The sequence below is a fragment of the Ovis canadensis genome, chromosome 9, assembly GCF_042477335.2.
Source record: "Ovis canadensis isolate MfBH-ARS-UI-01 breed Bighorn chromosome 9, ARS-UI_OviCan_v2, whole genome shotgun sequence".
Taxonomy (NCBI): Eukaryota; Metazoa; Chordata; class Mammalia; order Artiodactyla; family Bovidae; genus Ovis; species Ovis canadensis.
In genome coordinates this window covers 80,871,211-80,899,050 of record NC_091253.1, presented here as the reverse complement: position 1 = coordinate 80,899,050, position 27,840 = coordinate 80,871,211, and the positions used below count along the sequence as shown (strand labels likewise).

General features: G+C 35.8%; 1 protein-coding gene across 11 annotated transcripts in view; it reads left to right on the top strand.

Annotated features, from left to right (window-relative positions):
• OXR1 (oxidation resistance 1) overlaps positions 1–27,840 on the top strand; it is a 517,492-nt gene that overhangs the window by 479,502 nt on the left and 10,150 nt on the right. For 5 of the 11 annotated variants that reach the window (XM_069600384.1, XM_069600385.1, XM_069600391.1 and 2 more), the window contains one exon: positions 2,507–2,669. In XM_069600384.1, the coding sequence (XP_069456485.1) occupies positions 2,507–2,669 (163 nt within the window). Of the gene's footprint in view, positions 1–2,506; positions 2,670–16,593; positions 16,780–26,844; positions 26,926–27,840 lie in introns of those variants that run through there. The other 6 variants (XM_069600382.1, XM_069600389.1, XM_069600388.1 and 3 more) reach the window with 3 other exon arrangements.

Genomic DNA, 27,840 nt, shown 5'->3' with positions numbered 1-27,840 from the left:
GTAAAATACAGGAAATGTCTTAATAAAATAGTTAGGGCTTTCTCCCAATTAGTTTATGTATCGATTGATGAATATTGTTCATTGAAATGATAAGACTCAATGGCTCAGTTCTGCCCCCTCCCTTTTTCTTTTTCTATAAGTACTAAAAAGCTTTGTTCATAAAAATGTCTATGAAACTGAGAAGTTTTATTATAATGTCAGTCAGTTCTTTAAACGTATTTCTGTTTATATTCTAAAATTAATCATCTTTCATCAAAATTATTTTTAGTAACCATCATTTGAACAGCTTCATTCAGTTTTATGGAAATTAGTGAATTAGAAACCACCTGATATACAAAAGGACTTACTACCCAGTTTTTAAAATCTTTCCCTGTCTCAATACCAACTTTGGGCAACCTGGAAGTTTTTATACTGGAAGTTTTTTAACTATAAAGACATGTACCATTGTAAACTTCTGGATGAGTGAGGATGGTACTTTAGTGAAAGCAGAGAAGAAACAATCTGTAAGATATCTTAACCACGCTGTTCTCAAGAAGATGAGTATGAGTGAAGATTACCATATGGAAACGGAAGAGAAAGAGATTGATTCCCTTAGATCTATCTTAAATGTCTGTGTACTTCTTGGAAAGGCTTTATATGTCCCTCTGAAGACTTCCTTTCAAGAATATAATAATAAAATTCTTTTCTCTCCCCCCTCACCTAAATATACAGTACAATCTGTGCGTTCAACAAAATGTGATTAAAATAATTTAAAAATATGCTGTGATTTGCATAATTCATGAGTACATGAAAGGCAAAGAGCCAGATACTCTGATCTGCCAGTGATACCAAGATGATTACAATGAGATATTCAACCCTATTATATCTTTAGTTAAAAACAACATAAGGATTTATTTTTCTCCTTAGTATTGGCTTTGTTTTAATTTTTGAATGGAATTTTCCATTTTAATATTGTCCTTGCACCTTCACTAATATTCATTGAAAATTAGTTTTATTAGAATTTCGAGTTTATTGTATTTCAGGATTTTATGAAAAAGTTGCTTCATAGAGACAAATTATCTGAAAGATGATACTTAACACCTTTTTCAAGCATTAGTTGCCACATAACAAATGACACTATTAAAAATTTATTGAAAACAATGTCCAGGACAGTGATTATTGATTGCTATATGTTAGTAGAGAGGGTTTTTTTTTAATATAAATTTATTTATTTTAATTGGAGGCTAATTACTTTACAATAGTATATTGGTTTTGCCATACATCAACATGAATCTGCCATGGGTATACACGTGTTCCCCATCCTGAACCCCCCTCCCAGTTCCATCTCCATACCATCCCTCTGGGTCATCCCAGTGCACCAGCCCCAAGCATCCTGTATCCTGCATCAAACATGAACTGGTGATTCATTTCACATACGATATTATACATGTTTTAATGCATTCTCCCAAATCATCCCACCCTCGCCCTCTCCCACAGAGTCCGAAAGACTGTTCTGTACATCTGTGTCTCTTTTACTGTCTCCGCATACAGGGTTATCATTACCATCTTTCTAAATTCCATATATATGCGTTAGTATACTGTATTGGTGTTTTTCTTTCTGGCTTCCTTCACTGTGTATAATAGGCTCCAGTTTCATCCACCTCATTAGAACTGATTCAAATGTATTCTTTTTAATGGCTAAGTAGAGAGTTTTATAATCACTTTTCAGTTATCCATACCAATTAAAGCCAACAAAGCATAGATGTTTGAAATGTGCTTCTTACCCTTCAGATAATTTTTATTTCAGGGATTTAGGGTTTAGTAGGACTTCCCTGGTGGCTCAGACGGTAAAGCGTCTGCCTACAATGCAGGAGACCTGGGTTCAATCCCTGGGTCGGGAAGATCTCCTGGAGAAGGAAATGGCAACCCACTCCAGTGTTCTTGCCTGGAAAATCCCATGGATGGAGGAGCCTGGTGGGCTACAGTTCATGGGGTCGCAAAGAGTTGGACACAACTGAGTGGCTTCACTCACTCACAGGTTTTAGTAAACAAAACTGAAAGAAGGGACATAAAAGTTAAATATATTAAATTTCTATTAACCTGGGAAAAACCTGTATAGTGGTCAGGTTTCAAAATAGGTAATTAGAGTAAGTTGTTAGTTGTATTTTAGATAATTAGATCATTGTGTGATTGAGGTTAAAATGGTGAGTTTGGTTTTCCTTCCCATTGTCAAGTTTCCTTCATGAAAAGAAATGTTGCCATGAAGAGCATCTGAGCTAGTCAAAACCAGGCTGAAGAAAATCCTAATGCAGTTAGGAGCTGGACAGAACACAGCCCCAAAATTTTAAGTTAATGTCTTCCTGGTAGTGGGCTTTGTTTTATTTTTAAATAAAGAATAGTGTATGTAATATTTTGTGTATTTTAAGTCTTCAAGTTTTGTGAAGCTGTTTAACAAAAATAATTTTTAAATTCTTGCTAACAACTCAGAATAGCAGATCTATTAATTCATAATCACTCATTCTAACAGGACAGACCACTTGTATGCCTTCTTCATTCAGTGGAGTCCAGAAACATATGCAGAAGATACTGGTGAATATACCAAAGAACCTGGATTTATAGTAGTAAAAAAGATTGAAGAATCTGAAACAAATGAGGATTCTACTAATGAAGCAGCAGCTAGAGAATGGGAGGTAAGGGGGAAAATGTGAAGCTTTCATTTGTCTTTTTTCTTTTTATGAATTTATAGTTTTAGAGTTGGCAAAGTTCAGGTGATCTTTAAACGAGTAATATTTTAAAGGTTCACTGCCCTTGTATATATGTATTTATTGAATAAATCTGATTAGTAACTTTGGTTTATTCCTTTTTGTCATTTCCCTTTTGCTTTAAAATGTTAGAGAAGCAACCTGTCATCAGTAAAATCCCTTTTATTGGGTAAACTTTAGGAATAATTACTGTTATACTAATTTTCATAAACCATTTATTGCAGATCTAATTCACTTTAATGTTATCTCCTGCATGGAGGAGGCCTAGCAGTTATTTAACACATTCATGCAAATTAGCACTCCTTCTAAGCTCATATCCAAGCATTATCTTGACATCAGTTCAGCAACATGCAAAGAAAATAAGCTGATGCTAATTTTACAAAGTAATGAAAGTTTTATGCTCTGCTCAAATTTACTGAGCTTGTATAAATGGTCAAATTGACACTAAACAACTTTTTTTAACCCCTCTTAGATCTGTCTTTTAAAATTGTGTATTATGATTTTACATGCTTTGTCATGTGGGATTGATAGAGTGACGTATCTGGTCTTTCTTTTGTTATGGTTCCCTGGATTCACCTCTTCATGCATTAGAAAATACAGAGCAGATGCTAAAATGTGATAATAAACTGAATCAAATTTTGTTATCCATTTGGTGTTGTTTGTGATTGTGTGATGAGTGTGGTGTATATGTATTTAACATGTATAATGATTAAAGGTATACATGGCATGTCTTTTGTTTAAAATGCACACCTGATTTTGTATGTGCCTCAATCCATGCCATGTAGTATATTCAGAATCAGTTTGTATTGTGACTATGATATAATGGAGGAAAACAGTTAACATATATTGAGCATTTATTTTGAGTTATTTTTAATATTTAGACCAATATTATTAATCTCCCTACCAGCTTTCACAATAGCCATGAACTGGAAACAACCTGAATGTCTGTCTGCAGGTTATTGAATTTAAAAAAAATGGAATATTTATAAAATTTCAAATAATGAAGCAACAAAAAGGTTCTGTTGATACAACAATGTGGATGAGTCTCATAGAATAAAAGAAGCCAAGCCAGACATGAAAGACTATATATTGTATAATTCCATTTACATAAAATTCAAAAGGGCAAAACTAGTCAGAAGTCCACCAGACTACCTGTTTCTGGGAGTTTAGGGGTTGTCTAGGCTCAGGAGGGAACTTTATAGAGTACTGGAGGTGGTCTGTATTTTATTCTGGGTGGTGATTTACTTGGGTGTTGGCATATGCAAAACAATCCCTGTGTATTTGCAATTTAGATTTAGAAGACTTTTAAAATAGCCCAGGTGATCAAGGATGTAAACCTATACTAAAGCAGTAACAAACAAAGGTAGAATGGAAAGGGATAAAATAGCTTTTAAAAAGGTATTACCTAGCTAATGGCACCCCACTCCAGTATTCTTGCCTGGAGAATCCCAGGGACGGGGGAGCCCGGTGGGCTGCCGTCTATGGGGTCGCACAGAGTCGGACACGACTGAAGCGACTTAGCAGCAGCAGCAGCAGCTAATAAAACAGGATATAGTGACAGATGATGGTGAGGTACTAACTTGGGTGGCAAGGTAGATGGCAGTATTTTCAGTCAAGTCAGAGAATTGACAGTTTTCTCTCTTTTGAGATTGAAACACTTAATTTTGAAAATAAAGACTTTAGTACTAATTTTTTGAGTATTAACTTTTTATTTAAAAGGGACCATCTTAATTCTTAAGGACAATTCTGCAGATTATAATTTCTATGGAAAAAGAGTTTTCTCACCTGTTTTCAACTAGAATTGATTCAAATAAAAAGATGATAAAAAATTGATAAAAAATTAAGTTTTAGAAACTTTCTGCTGTGTTATCTAGAAACATTTTGCTGCACTGTCTAATAGAGTAGCCACTAGGTGACATGTGGCTATTGAATACTTGAAATGTGGCTAATGCCACTAAGGAACTGAATTTTTAGTTGTTCAATTTTGATTAAACATAAAAACCAATACTTGATTCATTATTGGATGACTTTTAAATATGTTTTGAACAACTTACATATATGAATTCTTTTAAGCTATAAATTTCATAAAATGTCAATATGATCTCATAAATAAGATCAGGTATTTCCTGTGAAAATCTGGTATCTCCATTGAGATACAGTTAACTATGCTAATTCCTGTAAATGCAATAGCCCCTCACCGCTTGTACACAGCTGTTGAGCAAGGAAATATGGCTAGTCCAAATAGAGATAATCTGTAAATATAAAAAATATGCTGGTTTTTTAAGATTCAGAACTGAAAGAAAAAAAATTGTAAGATATCATTAATTCTTCCATCGATTATGTTGAAATGATGTTTTGGTTATATTGGATTAATAAAATATATTAAAATTGATTTAACTTTTTTTTTAATGTGGCCACTAGAAAATTTATAATTGCGTATGTCTTGCATTGTATTTCTCTTGTGTAGTATTGGTCTAGTGCCTGATAGCTACTAAGTACATAAAAAGCTGGGTGTTTTTTTTTCCCATCAAAAGTCTGTTCTTTACCTTAGAGTTCACTCTTGGTGCTGTACATTCTATGGGTTTGAGTAAATGTAAGAGAACATAAAAAGTATTTTAAATGTTTAAAGGGTGTTTTTTAAAAGGGAATTTGAGGTGGATGAACCTCAAGCCTGTTATACAGAGTGAAGTAAGTAAGAGAAAAACAAAATGTTATATATTAATGCATACATATAGATTCTAGAAAAATGGTACTGATGAACCTACTTGCAGGGCAGGAGTAGAGATGCAGGCATGGAGAACCGACTTGTGGACACAGCAGGGGAAGGAAAGGGTGGGGCAAATGGAGAGAGTAACATTACATATATACACTGTCATGTGCAAATTAGATAGCTAGTGGGAAGTTGCTGTATAACACAGGGAGCTCAACCCAGTCATCTCTGACAAATTCAGGGGCAGGAGGGAGGTTTAGGAGAGAGGGGTTATATGTATACTTGTGGCTGATCCCCAGTTTTGTATGACAGAAACTAACGTGACATTGTAAAGCAATTATCCTCTAAATAAAGATCATTTTTAAAAAGGAAATTTGACTAGAGAGCATACATAAAATGAGAAAAACTCAAAATCTCTACCTAGGTGTAGAGAATAGGTGACTTAGAATTTAAGATGAATTTGTTATGAATTTATTTCATGCTGATACAAAATTTGTACATTGGGGAACATTTGCCTATGATAAACTTACCTTCTCAACTTCTTTTCTGTTCTCCCTTCCTATTCCCCCTTCCCTTCCCCCTGCCTATGTAAGTACCATGAGGGCAGGGTTTTATGGGTTTCATACACTGCTCTATCTGCTGAGCTATGAACAGTGCAGTCATATAATTAACCCTTTGTAAATACTTAGAGCATTAGTGAATAAATTTGGACATAAAATAAATAATAACTTGTTAACAATTGGTCTAAAATAAGTTCTTATGTCACTTGTAGTAAATATTTTATCATAAAGCCATAGACTCTTAGAGTTGAAATTAACTGACAGTTCAGCCTCTCTCATTTTACATTATTCTTGATTCTACTTTAGCATATTTAGTGCTAGGGAACTTACTACCTCAAAGGGCAGTGCTTTTCAGTTTAGGACAGTTCTGTTAGAAAATTCTTTCTTTTAGTGAGTTTAAAGAAATATACCTTTGTAAGTTTAATACGTTTATCTTTGTTCTTCCTTCCCGTGCACATTAGTAACAACAAAATTTTTCTGTGTAATATGATAATGTTATACTTATCAGATATTAATATTTAAATATTGTTCTTTATTTTTATCTTTTTTAAAAATCCTCTACCAAGATTATTTTCACTGGTACTTCTGTTTGACTTTAATAACTCTTCTTTGATCTGACACTGTCTTCATCACTACCCTAAAAGGACATTAACTGTAGCACCCCAAATTAATAAAATGTGCATCTTTGTAACAAGAAAAATTTTATAAATCTGAAACAATGTAAGTTCCCAAATGTGCAAATTAAAGGTCACTCCTACTGAAGATAGAAAGGGCTGGAATTTGAGAATTAGATATGATGAAAAAAGGAAGGAAGAAAAGAGAGCAACATTAGAACTTTGTACAGTGAATTCCAGAAAGAGGTGAGGGCTGCAGAAACCTACCTTTGCTAGCGAAGAGAAAAGATAGCTGTATTTTAAGATTGTTAGCAGTAAGAACCCTTGATGATACTTCAGAACTAAGATTTCTGAATACTTGGAGAAAAAAATCTGAGAAATACTACATGTGTAACTCAAGATGTGTGTTGGATTGATGTTATTTGTTATGTATAGTTTATTCAAATTTAGTCATTACTATAAATAAAGTTACCATAAAACATCAGCTTACCTCACCATTGTTTCCTTTTTTAACCATACTGTCCTGAGTGTCTTAAGAATAAATTCTTCTGCTGTTGGTAGTTCAGTAGCCCTATCTTGGAGCTGAAGCAGAACAATTTCTACAGTTGGTACTCTTCTCTGTTTTTCTCCGGTACTCAGTTCCAGAAATCAGTAAAGCATGTGTACTGAGGAAAATGTGTTATGTGGGCTTTTGCAATTTTGTGAGAAATATTCCTTTATCATGGGGATTGTTTTTATGAATTTTCATTGAAAACACACTAATGGCATTTCAACAATGTAAGGAAGATCCTGAGGTGAAGGTGGGGAAAGATACCTGTTGACCTCCTACTATTTGCTGATGATTGTGCTTTTATTTGATTAATACATAAATACAGAGATTAACAGTATAGTGAATTTGCATGTACCACTCAGCTTTATCAACTTATTTCATTTATAATCCTTTTCTACAGTTCTTCACATTTCTTTACAGGTGATAAAAATGTTTAAGGTACACAAAATATGTGTGTATTTTTACAATTTGCTGTTTGAGTCAGCATCCCAGCATGTGGCATATAGTTCTCTGACCAGGGATGGAACCTGGGCCCCCTGCATTGGGAGTGGAGAGTTTTAGCCACTGGGCCACCACAGAAATCCCAAAGCCTGTTTTATTTTTAAGATTCATGTGAATTTTGCATTATCTTAATTCATCTGATATACATAAAAAACCTTTTAAAATTCCTGATCATGAAATAAAAGTGATGCTACAGTAGTGAAGAAAATTATTCCATTTACTCTTCACTTCTCACACTTGCCTAAGTATTGACAAAAATATCTTAACATTGAGTTTTTGGTTTCTGATATGACTTCTCCATTTTTATGTGCTTGACATTACTCACATTTTCTCAAAATGATCCAAGCTTTCATTTTAAGTGAAAATATAAAGGTGGCACTCATGGTAAAGAACCTTCTTGCCAGTGCAGGAGACACAAGAGATGTGGGTTCGATCCCTGGGTCGGGAAGATCCCCTGGAGGAGGGTGTGGCAACCCACTCCAGTATTCTTGCCTGGAGAATCCCATGGACAGAGGAGCCTGGTGGGCCATGGTCCATAGGGTCACAGAGTCGAACACGACTGATGAGACTTAGCACATATGTATAGATGTAAATTTATTGGGTACTTATTAAATAAACCTGTACACAGGTTTTGTAATTATGCCAAATATTTCAGAATTTGCTTTCTGATGTAATTTTGTAAATCATTTATAGGATTTCCCCATTTTGACATTAATTTTATTGTTTAATTTTATAAACACTTTAAAATATTTAACTTAACCTTAGCAATTTAGACTGTAAAATTTATCATATCTTCAGTGATTTGGTTTTCCACCTGGATGTGATAATTACCATGTGGAATCAGTTCTGTTTTCTTATTTGTCATTAAGTTATTGCTATGGTGTATTATTATATTTCTCAGAGAAGTCTTAACAGTTTCATATTGCTGCAACTTTAAGAACCAACAGTTCCAGGAATAGTTAGTGTTTTACTTCTTAAACTACCAGACAATGAGTATTCTGGTGTTCATTTTCTTAAAGACATGGTTTGTGTGTGTGTCTGTGTGTGTGTTTTTAATTAAAGTAGCAAGTAGTGCCGAAATTAAAACTGAGTCAATATGTAAAACAAAGCAGAAGTCCTGATCTCTTCTCAGCGTAGTCAGCAAAATCCATACAGAATTGATTTTGTTCAAAATAAAAGTAGTCTCTATCTCTGAGTCACTAAACAGAGGTCACATTTCTCACATAAAAGCAATTAAAAATGAATATACTTTTGTAAACAAATTGAATCACATAGGGTTACAGATCATAACGCCAAAAGAAATTCGGTAAATCTGGAACTTTTGTAAATCAAAACATTAAAAACATGAATTAACACAAATTGTCTTGTGTAATATTTCCATATTGATTATTTTTAGACCTCTTTATTGAGGTATAATTGATATATAAAAAACTTCATATTTAATATATGGAACTTGAGTTTGGAGACAAATATACATCCATGCAAAATTCAGGCTTAAATTGAAGAAAGTAGGGAAAACCACTAGACCTTTCAGGTATGACCTAAAGCAGATCACGTAACGATTATACAGTGAGGGTGACAAATAGATTCAAAGGATTAGATCTGCTAGACAGAGTGCCTGAAGAACTATCAACAGAGGTTCATAACATTTTACAGGAGAGTGCGACCAAAACCATCCCCAAGGAAAAGAAATGCAAGAAAGAATAGTGGTTTTCTGAGGAGACATTATAAATAGCTGAGAAAGGAAGAGAAGTGAAAGGAAAAGGATAAAGGGGAAGATATCTAAATACAGAGTTCCAGAGAATAGCAGGGAAAGAGAAGACAGCCTTAAGTGAACAATGCAAAGAAATAGAGGAAAACAATAGAAAGGAAAAGACTAGAGGATCTCTCCAAGAAAATTGGAAATACCAAGGGAACATTTCATGCAAAGATGGGAGTAATAAAGGACAGAAATAGCAAGAATCTAACAGAAACAGAAAAGATGATGAAGAGATGGCAAGAACACACAGAACTATACAAAAAGGTCTTTATGACCTTGATAACCATGATGGTGTGGTCACTCACCTAGAGCTAGACTTCTAGAGAGTGAAGTCAAGTGCGTGTTATGAAGCATTACTATGAACAAAGCTAGTGGAGGTGATAGAATTCCAGCTGAACTATTTCAAGTCTTAAAAGATGAAGCTATTAAAGTGCTGTACTCATTATGCCAGCAGATTTGGAAAACTCAGCAGTGGCCACAGACTGAAAAGCTCCGTTCATTCCAATCCCAAAGAAAGGCATCACCAAAGAATATTCAAATTACTGTACAATTGGACTCTTAACATGCCAGCAAGATTATGCTCAAAATCTTTCAAGCTAGACTTCGACAGTACATAAACTGAGAACTTCCAGTAGTACAAGCTGGATTTAGAAAAGGCAAACGAATCAGAGCAAATTGCCAACATCTGTTGGATCATAAGAAAAGCATCTACTCTGCTTCATTGACTGCACCAAAGCCTTTGACTTGTGGATCACAACAAACTGGAAAATTCTTAAAGAGATGGGAATACCAGGCTACCTGCCTCCTGAGAAACCTGTACACAGATCAAGAAAAGTCAGAGTGAAAGTGGCTCAGTTATGTCCGACTCTTTGGGGCCCCATGGACTACACAGTCCATGGAGTTCTCTAGGCCAGAATACTTTAGTGGGTAGCCTTTCCCTTCTCCAGGGGATCGTCCCAACCCAGGGATTGAACCCAGATCTCCCACATTGCAGGCGAATTCTTTACCAGCTGCACCGTAAGGGAAGCCCAAGAATACTGGAGTGGGTAGCCTATCCCTTCTCCAGTGGATTTTCCTGACCCAGGAATTGAACTGGGGTCTCCTGCAATGCAGACAGATTCTTTACAAACTGAGCTATGAGGAAAGCCCGAAGCAGCATTTAGAACCTGACATGGAACAACTAATTAATTCAAAATTGGGAAAGGAGTATGTCAAGGCTATATATATGTGTGTGTATATATATATATATATATACATACATACATATAGCCACCCTGCGTCTGTAACTTATATGCAGAGTGCAGCATGTGAAATGCCGGACTGGATGAAGCATAAGCTGGAATCAAGATTGCTAGGAGAAATATCAATAACCTCAGATAGGCAGATGACATCACCCTTATGGTAGAAAGCGACGAGAAACTAAAGAGCCTGTTGATGAAGGTGAAAGAGGAGAGTGAAAAGCTGACTCAAAACTCAGCATTCAAAAAACTAAGATCATGGTATCCAGTCCTATCACTTACTACAAATAGACGGGGGAAAAGTGAAAACAGTAATAGATTTTATTTTCTTAAACTCCAAAATCACTGTGGACAGTGATTGCAGCCAAAAAATTAAAAGACACTTGCTCCTTGGAAAAAAAGGTACGACAAACCTAGAGTGACTTCCCTGGTGGCTCAGAGGGTAAAGCATCTGTCTACAATGTGGGAGACCCGGGTTCAATCTCTGGGTTGGGAATATCTCCTGGCGAAGGAAATGGCAACCCACTCCAGTATTCTTGCCTGGAGAATCCCATGGACGGAGGAGCCTAGTAGGCTACAGTCCATAGAGTCACAAAGAGTCGGACACGACTGAGTGACTTCTCTTTCACTTTTAGACAGCATATTAAAAAGCAGAGACATCACTTTGCCAACAAAGGTCTGTCTAGTCATAGCTCTATAGTTTTTCCAATAGTCATGTATGGATGTGAGAGTTAGACGGTAAAGAAGGCTGAGCATAGAAGAATTGATGCTTTTGAACTGTGGTGCTGAAGAAGACTCAAGAGTCCCTTGGACTACGAGGAGATCAAACCAGTCAATCCTACAGGAAGTCAATCCTGAATATTCATTGGAAGGACTGATGCTGAAGCTGAAACTCCAATACTTTGGCCACCTGATGCAAAGAACAGACTCATTGGAAAAGACCCTGATGCTGGGAAAGATGGAGGGCAAGAGAAGGAAGTGACAGAGCACTAGATGGTTGGATGGCATCCCCCATTCAGTGGACATGAGTCTGGGCAAACTCCAGAAGATGGTGAAGGACAGGGAAGCCTGGCATGCTGCAGTTTATGGGGTTGCAAAGAGTTGGACATGACTGAGCAACTGAACAACAACAAATATACCCATGTAGGCATCACCACAACCTTTGCCATAAACATTGGCCATCTCCAGAAGTTTCTCATCTCTTACTATTTTGTAATAAGAACACTTAACTTAAAATTAACCTTCTTAGCAAATTTTGAAGTATATGTTTGGTACTGTGCTGTAGAGTAGGTCTCTGGTTCTAGGCTATTAAATGTTTTCATATTAGCATTTAGCATGCGAGAATAATTATGGTCTGTTTTGACTATTACTAATATTAGCTGTGGATGTTAAATATCTGTAAAGTTTTGAACAATGCTTTGCTTTCTTTATTAATGTTTGTCCTCAGTTGGTAGCCAAAAGCTGTAGGCTATAAAATTTCCATTAAATCCAAAATGTTACTTAATTTATATTGTGAGAAGGGATGAATAATGAATGACTGTTTTATGATTTTAAAAATTAAAATATGTTTTTTTAAAGTGCTTCATTTTTATAGTCTGTCATTTTACTTTTGTAATGCTAAATTGATACCTCCTTCAAGCTCTGGGGTATCTAGCCAAATTTAAATGACCTAACATTATGTTTTCTGAGTATTATGAAAAAAGAAGGGATAGAAAGGAGATTTACTGAGCTCATTTTATGTATGCTAGGTAGGTATTACATTCATTAATTACGAAGCATTTGGCTTCAAGAAACAAAAAATCACACTTAAAATAGCTTAGATCAGTTGATTTTTCGTTTTTAATTGAGGTGTAAATGATATATAACTTATTAGTTTCAGGTGTATCACATTATGACTTCACATTTGCACATATTATGAAATGGTCCCCACAGTAAATCTAGTTAAGACAATACATACTTAAAATTTTGTGATAAAATATTTTTACAATCTACTCTCTTCAGTTCAGTTCAGTTGCTCAGTCATGTCCGACTCTTTGCAACCCCAAGAACCACAGCACACCAGGCCTCCCTGTCTATCACCAACTCCCAGAGTCTACCCAAACCCATGTCCATCGAGTCGGTGATGCCATCCAACCATCTCGACCTCTGTCATCCCCTTCTCCTCCTGTCCTCAATCTTTCCCAGCATCAAGGTCTTTTCAGATGAGTCAGCTCTTTGCATCAGGTGGCCAAAGTATTGGAGTTTCAACTTCAACATCAGTCCTTCCAATGAACACCCAGGACTGATCTCCTTCAGAATGGACTGGTTGGATCTCCTTGCAGTCCAAGGGACTCTCAAAAGTCTTCTCCAACACCACAGTTCAAAAGCATCAATTCTTCGGCACTCAGCCTTCTTTATAGTCCAACTCTCACATCCATACATGACTACTGGAAAAACCATAGCCTTGACGAGACAGACTTTTGTTGACAAAGTAACGTCTCTGCTTTTGAATATGCTGTCTAGGTTGGTCATAACTTTCCTTCCAAGGAGTAAGCATCTTTTAATTTCATGGCTGCAATCACCATCTGCAGTGATTTTGGAGCCCAGAAGAATAAAGTCAGCCACTGTTTCCACTGTTTCCCCATCTATCTGCCATGAAGTGATGGGACAAGGAGGCCATGATCTTAGTTTTCTGAATGTTGAGCTTGAAGCCAACTTTTTCACTCTCCTCTTTCACTTTCATCAAGAGGCTCTTTAGTTCTTCTTCACTTTCTGCCATAAGGGTGGTGTCATCTACTCTCAGCAACTTTCAAATACGTGTTGCAGTATTAAACATAGTCTCCATGTTGACTGTACAGTTCTTATGACCTATTTATAGTTTATAATTTGGCCGCCTTCATTGATTTTGCCCACCCCAGCATCCCCCCAGTGGCAACCACCAGTCTGTTCTCTTTTATCTATGAATTTCATTCATTGTTGTTTTAAATTCCACATATACATGAAGTCGTATGGTATTTATCTGAAGGTTTCACTTAGCTAATGAACTCAAGGTCCAGCCAATACTGTCTCAAATGATGAGATTTCAATCTTTATTTTGGCTAAGTAGTATTCCACTGCATATGTGTCCCACATTTTCTTTATCCATTCACTGATGGACACTTAGTTTGTTTCCATATCTTTGTTGTTCAGTCACTAAGTTGACTCTTCAGGACCCCATGACCTGCAGCATCCCAGGCGGCTCTGTCCTCCACAATCTCCTGGAGTTTGCTCAAACTCATGTCCATTGAATCATAGATGCCATCTCATCCTCTGCCACCCACTTCTCCTCTTGCCTTTAATCTTTCCCATATCTTTTTCCTTATCTTAGTTATTGTAAATAATGCTGCAGTGATTATGGTGGTACATACATCTTTTTTAAAAATTAGTTTTCATTCTTCAGATAAATAACCAGGAGTGGAATTGCTGGATCATATAATAGTTCTATTTTTAATTTTTTTAAGAACCTCCATATACTGTTTTTCATAGTAGCTACACCAGTTTATCGATACAATCGAATCCCACCAATAGTGCACAAGGGTCTCCCTTTTCTCCATGCTTCCTCCATGTTTCTTATATCTTGTTGTTTTTTTTTTTGATAATAGCCGTTCTAACTGGTGTGACATGATAGTTCATTGTGGTTTAATTGTTTTTAAAAGTATAGTCCCCAGACCAGCAGCAGCAGTAGTATCTAGGAATTATTTTAAAAGTTAAGGAAATTCACTGGTGGTCCAGTGGTTGGGATTCTGTGCTCTCCCTGCTGAGGACCCAGGTTCAGTCCTTGGTAGGGGGAGCTAAAGTCCCACAAGCTATGGCACACCAAAAAATTAAAAAGTCTATTCTCAGGCTCTACTGCAGTCTACTTATCAGAAACTGGTTTTGGAGCCCAGTTTTCTGTTTTAACAAATGTTCCAAGTGATTCTGACGTAGTTAAAATTTTGGAGCCACTGGTTTAGATTTTTAAGAGCTGATCCTGTCTCAACATGAAGCCAGTTTTCTCAGAAACACATGGCTGAAAGATACCTTAACAAAATCAAAGCTGTATTAGGAAGAAGGTGTGAGGATATATACTAAGACAAAATAGGCTATCCTATGCATGGTGTGTATATATATATGTTATATATATATGTGTGTATTGTAATCAACTAGACAGCATATTATAAAGCAGAGACGTTACTTTGCCAACGAAGGTCCGTCTAGTTAAAGCTACGGTTTTTCCAGTAGTCATGTATGGATGTATTGGACTATAAAGAAAGCTGAGCACCGAAGAATTGATGCTTTTGAACTGTGGTGTTGGAAAAGACTCCTGAGAGTCCCTTGGACTGCAAGGAGATCCAACCAGTCCATTCTGAAGGAGATCAGCCCTGGGTGTTCATTGGAAGGATTGATGTTGAAGCTGAAACTCCAATACTTTGGCCACCTGATGCGAAGAACTGGCTCATTTGAAAAGACCGTGATGCTGGGAAAGATTGAGGGCAGGAGGAGAAGGGGATGACAGAGGATGAGATGGTTGGATGGCATCACCGACTCAATGGATGTGAGTTCAAGTAAACTCTGGGAGTTAGTGATGGACAGCGAGGCCTGGCATGCTGCGGTCCATGGGGTTGCAAAGAGTTGGACACGACTGAGCCACTGAACTGAACTGATGCATGGTGTATGTGTGTATATATATTTAAAAATCTCATTTAAACCATGTTTTGGTATGCATATTTTTAGTTATAGAAATTCTGACTGGAAGTAATGATAGGTTTTCAAAATAGCATCCCACTACCACCAAATTATTTAATGTTTGTTTTATGTGTGAGGCAGTGCAGGGATGGGGGTTGGTGACCACAGTTCACTGTATTTGTAAGAGGACTCTGTATTGTACAGCTGGTGTAGAGATGGTTATAGTGTGTCTATGAGGGATTGTGGGAGAGAGATCTAAGGGTAAGTGTGATGTAGAGTTGGTTGGGGAGATATAGGGGTGGCTGGTGTGAGTGGCAGGGTGGATGTTCATCAGGGGTGTACTGTGTCCTATGCATGCACATCCTGGAGTGTGGAGAAAGGAGATGTCGGGGTGTGGGTATGGTACAGTGCATATACTAGAAAAGTGGTTGTGTATGTGTGAAGGGCGGCCTTGTGTGTACACACAGCAAGATAAAGGGGGAAGAGCAGGTTTAATTTAAAATGGAAGAAATATTCAGTGTATCATTATAATACATTCAGTGTATTATTTACCTCTAGTTAAAAGTCAGGTAATCTAGATATTTTTTGTTTATAGTCATAATAATATTTAATCTTAAAAACTGAGTTACATTCAGGATACCCCTTGTTAGTGAAGTATATACCTAGGCATAATAGATAATAATTACTTTTTCAAGAAACTATTAGGAAATGCAGTTTAAAAATGGGCTGTGTGATACTCAGAGGAATTTTCAGGTCACACTGAATGTTTGTATAGGATTTATTTGTAGTAGATTGACTTCATTTTGATAGTCACTCTGAAAGTTTGAAGGGTCCTCAAAGGATATTTTAATGCTTAAAAATATACATAAGATGAAATGCTATAGGATTCTTAGACATAAATAAGGAATGATTTTATGACTGTAGAAACAGACAATAAAATGTTAATTGAAATCATTTGTGTACTTTGGAAGGGACTCTGGAAACTGTACTGATTACTTTTTTTTATGACAGGTATTTTTAGTGTATTTCTTAATGTACTGGTGTTTGGAAATACATGCTCTGTATCTTTAAACCTTTGAGTCCTTTCTTTGCACATTTGGGTACAGTGCAACCAAACTTAAACATGGGAAATCCTCTCTTCCCTCCCCAGCTTAACAGTCTCCACTCAGGACTATCTTTGCAATGGATACTACTTAGTGATTAGCTCTCTGTCTTGTCAATCAAATCGTTGTCTCCAGCAAACTGTTTTGTCACTGTAGTAGGGCTCTCGTGCTGGAAATGGATCTTTGACAGAGGAAGAATGCTTTTTAAAACAGTTCTTAGGAGATGGTGTAACTTAATTTGTCCTGGAAAGGAAATGTCTCGTCTCTGGTATGGGAAAAAGGGGAGAAGGCATCAACCAATTAATCAAAAATATACTCTGGTAAATCTTAGTCAATGATTTCAATTTCTATATTTACTAGTCTTTTTATGGTGACATTCTGCAGAATTATGCAATTTTAAAATTTAAACATAAAGAATACTTACAGAATTCAATATTGTATAATTGTAAAAAAGTACCTTCAAGTTATTTCTGCTAATCCTAAATATCTTCAAAAGGAAATAAATAAGGGACTATGATTTTGGTTTGTCAAAGTGCTTGGGTTTTCCTGTTTTGCATCAGCAGGAAGTTATCAAATTTTTATTACTGCCTTAATTTTCAAGTTAATCGTTGTAGGAAAATACTCAGAATTTTGTTTTCCTTAAAAATGAGTAAAGTTTTGTTTTGCTTAAAAATAAGTAGAACCTTTTTATTGATTGGATCCCAAACCAAATACCATTTATAATTTAGTGTATGAAGACTATTGTTTTAACCATATGAGAAAAGACCTTTTTTAAGCTATCCAGAAAGTTTCAAGCATTACTGCCTAATACAAAACCTTAAATAATAGTCTAACAAAGGAAAATCCCAGTCAACCTTACTCTTATAAGACTCCTAGGTATTTTTTGGTGTAAGTATTTATGCATTATTTGTTAGAAAATGTATTGCCCATTGTTCTTTCTTTGGTAGTTTAGGATTATATCTTGCCTTATGAATGTTCATTTTATTTGTACTATAGTTGTAGGTGATTTAAATGAGACTGGACATATACTTAGACCCCAGAGTGACTTAGAAAGTTGCCCCCAGCAGCTTGCCACTCTCAATTGTGTAAAAATATTAAAATGATTTCTATTAGTAGTGCTTTAATTTGGCTGAGAGTACTTTGTTAAATCTTTTTATTTTTAAGTTGATGATTTCAAGTTTTTGTTTATGAAACATCACCACAGAGGGTTTAGTCATCTGAAATGACTGGATTTGTTAAAATTGTGATCGGATTAGATTAGCCAGTTAACACAGCTCTTTTTTTAAACCAAGAACAGTGATGCTATTCATATATTTTTAATTTGCAGCTTGAATTAACATTTTTCATTAGTTTGCTAATACTATAATATACGTCATTACAAATACAGGCAAAATGTGGATATTTTGAACTTTATAGGTCATTATAGTGTACATCACACATTTATTACAGTCACAGATTCATTTTCAACCTTATAGTAAGGTGTTACGTGATTTTGTCAGATGAGAGCATGCTTCTCTTTGGTCCTTAGCTCTGCACATAATTAGAGTTTATATATAATACTTCATTTAACCTTCACAGTAAGTTGCAAAGTCAGTAGTATCACTTGGCATTTTAAAGGTGAGAAAATTCATATGGACTTGTTACTGAACTAAGCTGTCCTGGAGAACAGAGACAGCTCAACCCTAGCATATTCATTTCCTCACCAAGATGTCTTTGAGAGTTTTACAAGATGGTACAATATAGTATAATGTGTTTTGGTGTGTAGACAAGCTCAAGTCCCCATTTTCTAACTGTTTTCCTTGCTTTGGAGTAGAAATCCCAGAAGCTGTAGGGTAGGAGAAAGGCTTAAGAAAATTTGCCATTTGCAACAACATGGATGAACCTAGAGGGTATTATGCTTAAGTGAAAGTTAGAGAAAAACAAGTACTGTATGTTATCACTTGGATATGGAATCTAAAATGTAAAACAAAGTAGTTAATATGACAAAAAAAACATTTTACAGATATAGAGAACAGGAAATACAGCTGATATTTTATAATATAAATGGATTACAATCTATAAAAATTTTTGAATCACTGTTGTACACAGTGAGTAATAAAGTCAAGCATGCTTCATCAATATGGTTCTCAATTAAGCTAACTGGACAGAGATTTAATTTGATTCTGTATATTTTAGAGCATATTCTACGTATTAGTCCTATTAGTTCCAAAGGTGGCATTTGCCAGTGTCTCTGTCCCCAGGGTGAACTTCTTTTGCTCCCTGCCTCTCCAGAACTCCAAAATTTGCAAGCAGATCTAACTCTGGCTCCTTTCAAGTTACTGCTTCTGTCCCAAGTCTTTCAGGGTATGTGTGCTCTTTTAAGACTGAAGTCTTCTTTTTCCTACAACTGTCTGGGTCTCCTGAAAGGAAACCCCACTGGTCTTCAAAGTTAAACATTCTAGGGGCTTGGTTTTTCTAGCAGAGGACACCCACGTTTGGGAACCTGGTGTGGGACTCAGACTCCTTTGGAGAGAACTTCTGCAGTTATATTATGGCAACCCACTCCAGTACTCTTGCCTAGAGAATCCCATGGATGGAGGAGCCTGGTGCAGGCTACTGTCCATGGGGTCGCAAAGAGTCAAACACAACTGAGCGATTTCACTTCGCTTCACTTCTGCAATTATAGTTAGCCTTCTGTTTCTGGTTCACCTACCAAAGGTATGGTCTGGACTGTACCGTGACTCCACCCCTCCTGCCCATCTTCATTATATCTTCAGTTGTTAAAGATCTTTTCTGGTAGGTTCCAGTCTGTTTCACTGATAGTTGTTCTGTGAATAATTCTGATTTTCTTGTGCTTGTATGCTCAGCATCTTTCTACTCAGCCACCTTGCTATCTTATTTTTAAAGGCTGTCGCAGAGTTTATTCTGATCTATAACGTAAATTTAATAATTTACTTAAAGCTGTTTATATATTTAATATACCCATATATGCTGCCTTTTTTGTGTTTGTCAATAAACTGTAATTGACATGAAGATTTATAAGCTCATTTTATAAGGGTGTAAGCTTAATCACATTAAAGTCACAAAATATTAAATATTTTTTATATTTGTTTAATATTTAAAATATTAAACATCACTTTTCTCTATCAATTCTTCACTAGATTTTGTCATATTTCCGTTTTTTTGTTGTTTCCTAGGCCCTCATACATGACAAGATGAATTTCTTTTTTCTATTTTAGGATTTTATGCTTGAAAACACATGATGAATTATTTACATCTGTGTAGAAATTAACTCACAGCTAGAATTTTAAGAAAAACAATTTAAATGTAAAGCTCTTTCCAGTGACCTCAGCTGAAGAGTGATTATAATACTGATTTTAAAAAATTACTTATACTAACACTATAAACTTACCATGAGTTTTTAAAATTTAATCCTCAAACTGTAGAATATTGCTGCTTTCACCTTCCTTTTAACGAAACAGAGACATACGGTAGTCATATTGCAACCAGAAGTCGAGGCTGTGGCTTGAATCCATCCATTCTGTTCTGGCTCTAGGCTGTGCTCTCAAATTCTTTGCTGTGCTTGTTCTCAAAATCGTCAGAATATAACCAGGAGAAGGGGGTTAACATTTATTGTGTACATTTATTGTATCAGTTTCTACTTTATGTATATCTTATACATACTGTTATTTATTCCTCATAAAGTACCTAAGGTATGATTATAATTTTCATTTGAAAAACCAGAAATAGATTAAATTTGATTGCTCAAGTTCACCCAACTAATATAATCAGCCTTCCTTACCTGCCACTTCTGCGTTCTATGGTTCTGTATTTGCAGATTGAGCTAACCACAAATCAGCAGTATTTAGGAAAAAATTCCATAAAGTTCCAAAAAGCAAAACTCGAATTTGCCACATGCTGGCAACTATTTCCATAGCATTTATATTGTATTTACAACTATTTACATATTATTTACATTGTATTAGGTATTGTAAGTAATATACTGGAGAAGGAAATGACAATCCACTGCAGTTTTCTTGCCTGGAGGACCCATGGACAGAAGAGTCTGGTGGGCTACAGTCCATGGGGTCACAACAAGTCGGAAATGACTGAAGCGATGTAGCATAGCACAGCACAGGTAATATATATAGTTGATTTAAAGTATATGAAAGAGATGTGCATCTGCTAAGTCGCTTCAGTCGTGTCTGACTCTGTATGACCCCATAGATGGCAGCCCACTAGGCTCCTCCATCCCTAGGATTCTCCAGGCAAGAACACTGGAGTGGGTTGCCATTTCCTTCTCCAACACATGAAAGTGAAAAGGGAAAGTGAAGTGGCTCAATCATGCCCTACTCTTCGCGACCCCACGGACTGCAGCCTACCAGGCTCCTCCATCCATGGCATTTTCCAGGCAAGAGTACTGGAGTGGGCATAGATATATGCAAATACTTAGTCATTTTCTGTAAGGGACCTGAGCATCCATAGATTTTGGTTTCAGTAACAATTTCTGGAACTGATCCCTTAGGCATATGTAGGAATGACTGTTAAAGAGAATCATAATTACAACAGAGGAGTTTTACAGCTAAACCCAGGATTCTTTCTGCTATACTGCATTTCCTACCTATAGTACATATTCATGGGAAGTTTAACAAGTGGTTATATGTGCCTTATTGTATAAACCATCTGCTCTCTGGTTACAACATAATTGAAAAAAGGACATATACAGATATATTCAGTGTAAAATATTTTTCTTTATTTGACTTTAGTAGTTGAAAAGCATATTTATTAGTATATAAGTTGTGAGACCTAATGATAAAATGAGTCTCTTTGATTCCACTCATTCACTCACTATCCAGCTTAAGAACTAGAATGTTGCCAGTGAACCAGTATCATCCTGTGTGTTCTTTCTCATCTCATGTCACCTCCAGATTGGTAGCTGCCTACCTGAATTTTGTTACCATTTCCCTGCTTTTCTTTAATTATTAGATTTTATTTTTTGGAGCAAAGTTTATATAAAACTTGAATGGAAAGTACAGAGAGTTCCCATATGCCCCCTTTCTCTCCAAACACAGTACCCCTATTATTCACATCTTGTATTAATGTGGTACATGTTATATTGTATAAGCTAATATTATTATACATCATTACTCAAAGTCTGTAGTTTGCTTTGGGGTTCATTCTTTGTGTTACACCTTCAGTGGAATGACATGTATCTGCCATTATAGTTTTCATTGCCTTCAAAATACCCTGTGCTCTGTCTGTTCATGTCTCCTTTGCTCCACCTGAAGACCAGGGAACCACTGATGTTTTTACTCTTTCTATAGTTTTGCCTTTTCCAGAGTATCATATGGTTGGAATCATACCATATGTAGCCTTTTCGTATTAGCTTCTTTCAGTTAGTAAGATGAATTTAAGGCTCCTTCCTGTCTTTTCATGGCTTGATAGGTCATTTCTTTTTAGTGGTGACTTTTAATATTGGGCTTCCCTTATGGATCAGCTGGTGAAGAATCAGCCTGCGATGTGGGAGACCTGGGTTCTATCCCTGGGTTGGAAAGATCCCTTGGAGAAGGGAAAGGCTACTCACTCCAGTGTTCTGGCCTAGAGAATTCCATGGACTATAGGCCATAGTATCGCCAAGAGTCAACATCACTGAGCGACTTTCATTTTAATATTCCATTGTCTTAACATACCATAGTTTGTTAATCTATTTACTTACTGAAGGACATTTTGGTCACTTGCAAGTTTTGACACTTAAAGAAAAGATTGTTATAAACATTTGTGTGCAGATATTATGTGGACATAAATTTTCAGCTTATTTAGGTAAATACCAGGGAGTATGATTGCTGGATTATATAATAAGTGTATTTTTAGTTTTGTAAGAAACAGCAAAATGGTTTTCCAAAGTGACTGTACTGTTTTGTCCTTTACCAACAATAAATAAGAGTTCCTACTTTTCCACATCATCACCAGCATTTAATGTTATCAATGCTTTCATCCTGAAGACGTTTATGGTAGTATCCCATTGTTTCTTTAATTTACGTTTCCCAGATGACGTATAACATAGAGCATCTTTTCATAGTCTTGTTTGTCTGTTCAGATGTTTAGTTCATGTTTTTTTCTCATTGTTTTTAAGTTCTTCGAATATTTTGGATAACGTATTTATCAGATATAAATCTTGCAAAGATTCTCTCCCAGTCTATGGATCACTTTTGTATTCTCTGGACAGTGTCTGTCACGAACCAGATGTTTTTAGTTATAATGAAATCCAGCTTGCTCTTGGTGTTATATCTAAAAAGGCATCCAAACCCAAGGGCACCTAGATATTTTTCTGTGTTACCTTCTAGTTATTTTATAGTTTTGCATTTTACATTTAGGTTAAAGATCCATTTTCAGTTAATTTTTGTGAAAAAGTATGAAGACTTTGTCCAATTTAACTTTTTTGCATGTGGATGTCCAGTCGTTCCAGCACTCTTTGGTAAAGACCATTCTTCGTTGTGTTATCTTTGCTTCTTTGTCAAAAATCAGTTGACTGTACTTGCCTATATCTAGGGTCTCTATCTTCCATTCCATTGATCTGTTCTTTTACCAGTATCCAGTCTTGATTATAGTAAGTCTTGAAGTTGAGTAGTGTCAGTCCTTCAGTTTTCTTCTTTTCCTTCATTATTGTGTTGGTGTTGGGATCTTTCTACATAAACCTTAAATAATCAGTTGCGTATATCCACAGAATGACTGAATAAGATTTTATTGGAATTGTGTTTTCTATAAGCCGAGTTGGGAAGAACTGATATTTTTTCTGTACTAAAATAAATAGTATTTTACATTTCAGTTTCCTATTACTCATTGCCGATATATAGAGAAGCAGTTGACTTTTGTATATTAACCTTATATCCAGCTAACCTGCTACAATTGCTTATTAATTCCATTGTTTTTTTGTTGATTTTTTTAGAATTTTCTTTACAGGTAATCATGTCATGTGCTTAGAGTTTAATTCCATCCTTCCCACCTGTATACCTTTTATTTCCTTTTCAATGTTTTACTGTGTTAACTAGGTCTTCCTAGAATATTGAGTAAGAGTTGAAAAGTATTTTAATTGTAGGATTTTTTTAATTAGATGTTCTTTATCAAGTTTAAGGAGTTGCTCTCTATTTCTAGGTTGCTGAGAGTTTTTATAATGCATGTGAGATTTTGACTAATGCTTTTTCTGCATCTATTTATGTGTAATGGATTATGATTTACTAAGGGGTTTGAAAGTTAATTTGAGACTAATTTCAGATCCACCATATATACTAGGAATCTGTATCTCTTTATTCATTTTGTTAGGGGGAAGTATATTTCTTTAGTTGCTGGAGGAGATAGATGGACCTAAGGCTGAGCAGCTGGAGTTTGTTCTTTATGGGCAGATATTCCAAGATGAAGACAACAGCAGGAAGAAGGAGAATCTGAGCCTTGCCCAGAATAGAGCTAATAAACCATATATTTCTCATTCTCAAAGTCAGAGACCTTCCTAACTACACATGCACAGAAGGCTCCTCGGAGGTCAAAAGGTGTGGGGGGTGGTGTCTCCCCATAGTACATGATGTCAATCTACCCATAGGTCTCTTTGCGAGAATCCATCTTGTCTAAGAGATGTGTGAACACACATGGAAGGTCTGTGGGATAAGCCAGATACAGTTTCAGAACCAGGCAAAGCAAGGTGATTGGCCAAAGGAAACCCAGAAGAGAATGCCTCTTATGACTGTTTAAATTACCATGAATGCAAGATGTGCTCCCTGAGTTCACTGATGTGAGTCTATTCATAACATACCCTTTTTCCTCCTAATAAACACTGTACTTGTTTTGATACATTTTGTCTCTCTGTGGGAGTTCATTTATATAGAGCCAATGAGTCAAGGGCCTTGTCAGTGGCCACTGTGCCTGGTGGTCCAGTGGCTGGGATTCTGCGTTATCACTGCCATGCCGTGACTTCAGTCTCTGGCCAGGGAACCGAGATACTGCTTCAAGCCAAGGCCATCCGAGATCATAGTCATTTGATTTCAAATCTTTCTTCTTTATTAGCTTACCTGCACTTTTGACAATGTTGTATATTTCCATTCATCACAGCATGAGTAAATATTTAAGGGTAAGGAGGTGGTGAGTTTGTAAGTCCAAGAAAGTAATATAGTTTTAAAAAAAATTAGAAAAGTAGATTTGTGACATTAAAGAAACTATGACATTACCAGATATAATAAGCTTATGATGGCAATTTATGGTTCCCTCACTGTCAGTTCCTGTTCTAGATGATGTTGGTACATAGATTCTAACTGATCCCTTTGTGAGCAAATTCAACTTTTTTGTCCTCCAGGAAGTGTGATTTATATGGTAAAAGAAGAGCTTTAAGTGTAAGGTAAGCGTTGAGTGGAAGAATAGAAAGAATGGAAAGGAATAGTAAGTCATATAATTTGAAACCTCTTGTATAGAAAACTCCTGTAGACTGAATGCCATAGGAAAACAGAAGAAAAATGTAACTGATCTTTAAATATTTTGCAGAAAGTTCTTTTTGTGCCTTACAAAAGGAAGCTGTGATTTTTAGTTTTTTACTTTTAGTACCTAATTTTTCTTTCATACTTACTGAAAATGCTGTTGTTCTTAATTGAACAATCTTTAATATTTTTAAATTTAAATTTCAGAGTAGGGAAACTGGGCCTCCCTGATAACTCAGTTGGTAAAGAATCCGCTTGCAGTACAGGATACCTCTGTTCAATTGGGTCGGGAAGATTGAAAACTGAAATGTTTTAATATCAAAAATAAAAACCAAACATAAATATGTATACTTTCCAGCATTATCCTCTGGTCCTTAGGTAAATAAATGATGGAAAATCATCAAGTGAAAGTGTTAAACCGTGTTTATTCTGTGGTGGGCACTATATTCAGCCCTTCATGTGCATTTCATTTCTTCTTTTTATTTAGACAGAAACCCTGTTTGGTATGTACTCTTATTGTTTTCATTCCTTTATGTACTCTTATTCTTTCCTTTGTCTTATTGTTCCCATTGAGAAAAATAGATAAAGGAGGAGGAAAACCTAGTTCCATCCGATTCCCCAGAAGTTGAGATCATAACCACTTAAGGTTTCTTTGTAAGTAAAGAGTCAGCTATCATATTGTATGTGTTCTTTGCTTTGGGAAAGTCAATCTAATAAAGGCCAGAATGAGAAAATCTGTTCAGTTTCTTTTCCGTTTTTTTATTCTCATGTCTCTCATTGCTTTCACCAAGTTTACCTAGCTCTTTATAGAGGTGACTGATTCCTTTCAGTTGGCTAGAACAAGAACCTTTTTAAAAACCTAGTTTAGAAATCTAAACTCTTGTGGGTCAATTGGTTTAACTGCATTTTGTGGCCAGAACCTCTGCACATAACTGTTTGATCACAAGAGGAATTTGTGATAGCTCAGGAGTATTCAGCACATATTATAGCGCGACCAGAGTTCACTGTGTTATGGTTACTGTTTTGTTAATTATGTCATGATCTGAAAAAGCTGTAGCTGTTGTGTCAGTCTGAGGAAACTTGTCTGTTTTCGTGGGCTTTTTGTAATGTTTATCTGTCATACATGGCTTTCAGGTTCAGCAGTGTGCAACAGACTGGTCTAGGCAACTATAGAAGATACAGAATTCCCTTTAGTAATTTAGAATGTAGGAAGGGCATTGAGTTTTAGTCACAGATAACTGCTACAGTACCAACTCTAAAGTAGTACTGTAGAGGAGAGGCAAAAACTTTCAGTTCAGGGTTGTTTAGAAAGACTGAAGTAGACATGCCTGAGAATACAATTAGATATGCTTTTAAAAATCTAATGTTCTGTTTCCGGAGCTTATTTTTCTTATTGTCTTAGGTTTTAAAATGTGCTTCATATCTTTTTCTTGCTCTTCTGCTTCTTTATTATGATACAGACTGTGTAGCTTGGGTATATGCTACCTTTGCCAAGAAGAAATTTTTCCAGCATTGCTGTTAGGATGTAATGCTTGAGTTAAACTGATTGGGAGAGTTGAAACTACCTTTTTTTTTGTAAACTGCAACACAGTTAGATTTTAGATGTTATCTTCGATGTTGGCAAACATGTTATATTTCCTATAGCATTTTTTATAAAGGACTGTGATGCTACCTAGTCAAATTTTGTCTATAAACAATCCATAAAATAAACCTTTTACATTGTGTACTAGTAGTAGTTAGTTGGATGTGGTAGTTAATAAGTTAAATATATTCGTGTGTATTTCACTGTAGATTAATATATAAATCTCTTGGATTTTCAGCATGGAGTGGGGAAAGAAATCCTAATTACAATTCTCTTTCCCATTTAAACTTCTCCAGTTTTTATTTTATTTGGGCTGTTTTTCTCAACTGTCAGTGGAATTATTGTCTTCCTGTCTCCATATTCAGGTAGTGTCAGTGGCTGAGTATCACCGCAGGATCGATGCTCTAAATACTGAAGAACTGCGCACACTCTGCAGACGTCTCCAGGTGCCCCCTTCAGTAGTTTAAACCCCTTCAGAGATGGAATACTTCCTATTTTTAGTGTCTTTCATCAGAGCAAATCTCTTTTTTGAAGGATTTGTTTTGACTGCAGCACTAAAATGCCCCATCAGAAAATTCCTTTTTGTATTAATAAGAGTACAGTATTGCCTTCAAGAGCTATAGGGCTATCTTTTCTGGCATCTTTTCATTTATTAAAAATATTCAGAGGAATTTTCTGTTATTTTAGAACTGTTCTTAGTACTGTGTTTCTTAGATTGATGAGGAGTTTTCATTTAACATTGGAAGAATGTCTTGAGTTTGAGATTGAATCTTTACTAAACAGTATCTGAAAGATATGGTACTATGGGGAAATGTTTAAAAGGTTAGTGGATAGCAAGGTTCTCTTTAAGGCTATTTCAGTTGTATCAACCTTACATCAAATATCTTAATGAGATGAATTGTTTTTGTCCTTGAGATTTTCCTGGTTGGTATTAGAAATATTTTGGAGTAGTATTGATTAGGCACTAGAACTAGATGAATTGTTTAAAAACATGTGAAATAACCTTTGTGATTTTTCAGAAATAAGTATATATTTGAACTCATTTTTCAGTTTTGTGCATTATTGTGTGTTTTCCTCTTTCTTAATGAGATACGCTTTCCTGATTTTTTTTCTTTTAATGCTTCTCATGCTGCCTTAGATTTTTTTTTTAACCTTTCACATCATCAAAATAAGGGTAAAACATGATGTGAAAGAATTAATATAGTTCTCATCAAAAAGCAATACAGTTCTAGAACATGTATTGGTTGAAAATGTATGTTGTTAAGGTTTGCTAAGAAATCTGTTAAAGGAACAAAATAATTTAGCAAGATTTCATTCCTGTGTGGAATCACAGTCGCCGAAAATTGCTGCATTTTAGTTAT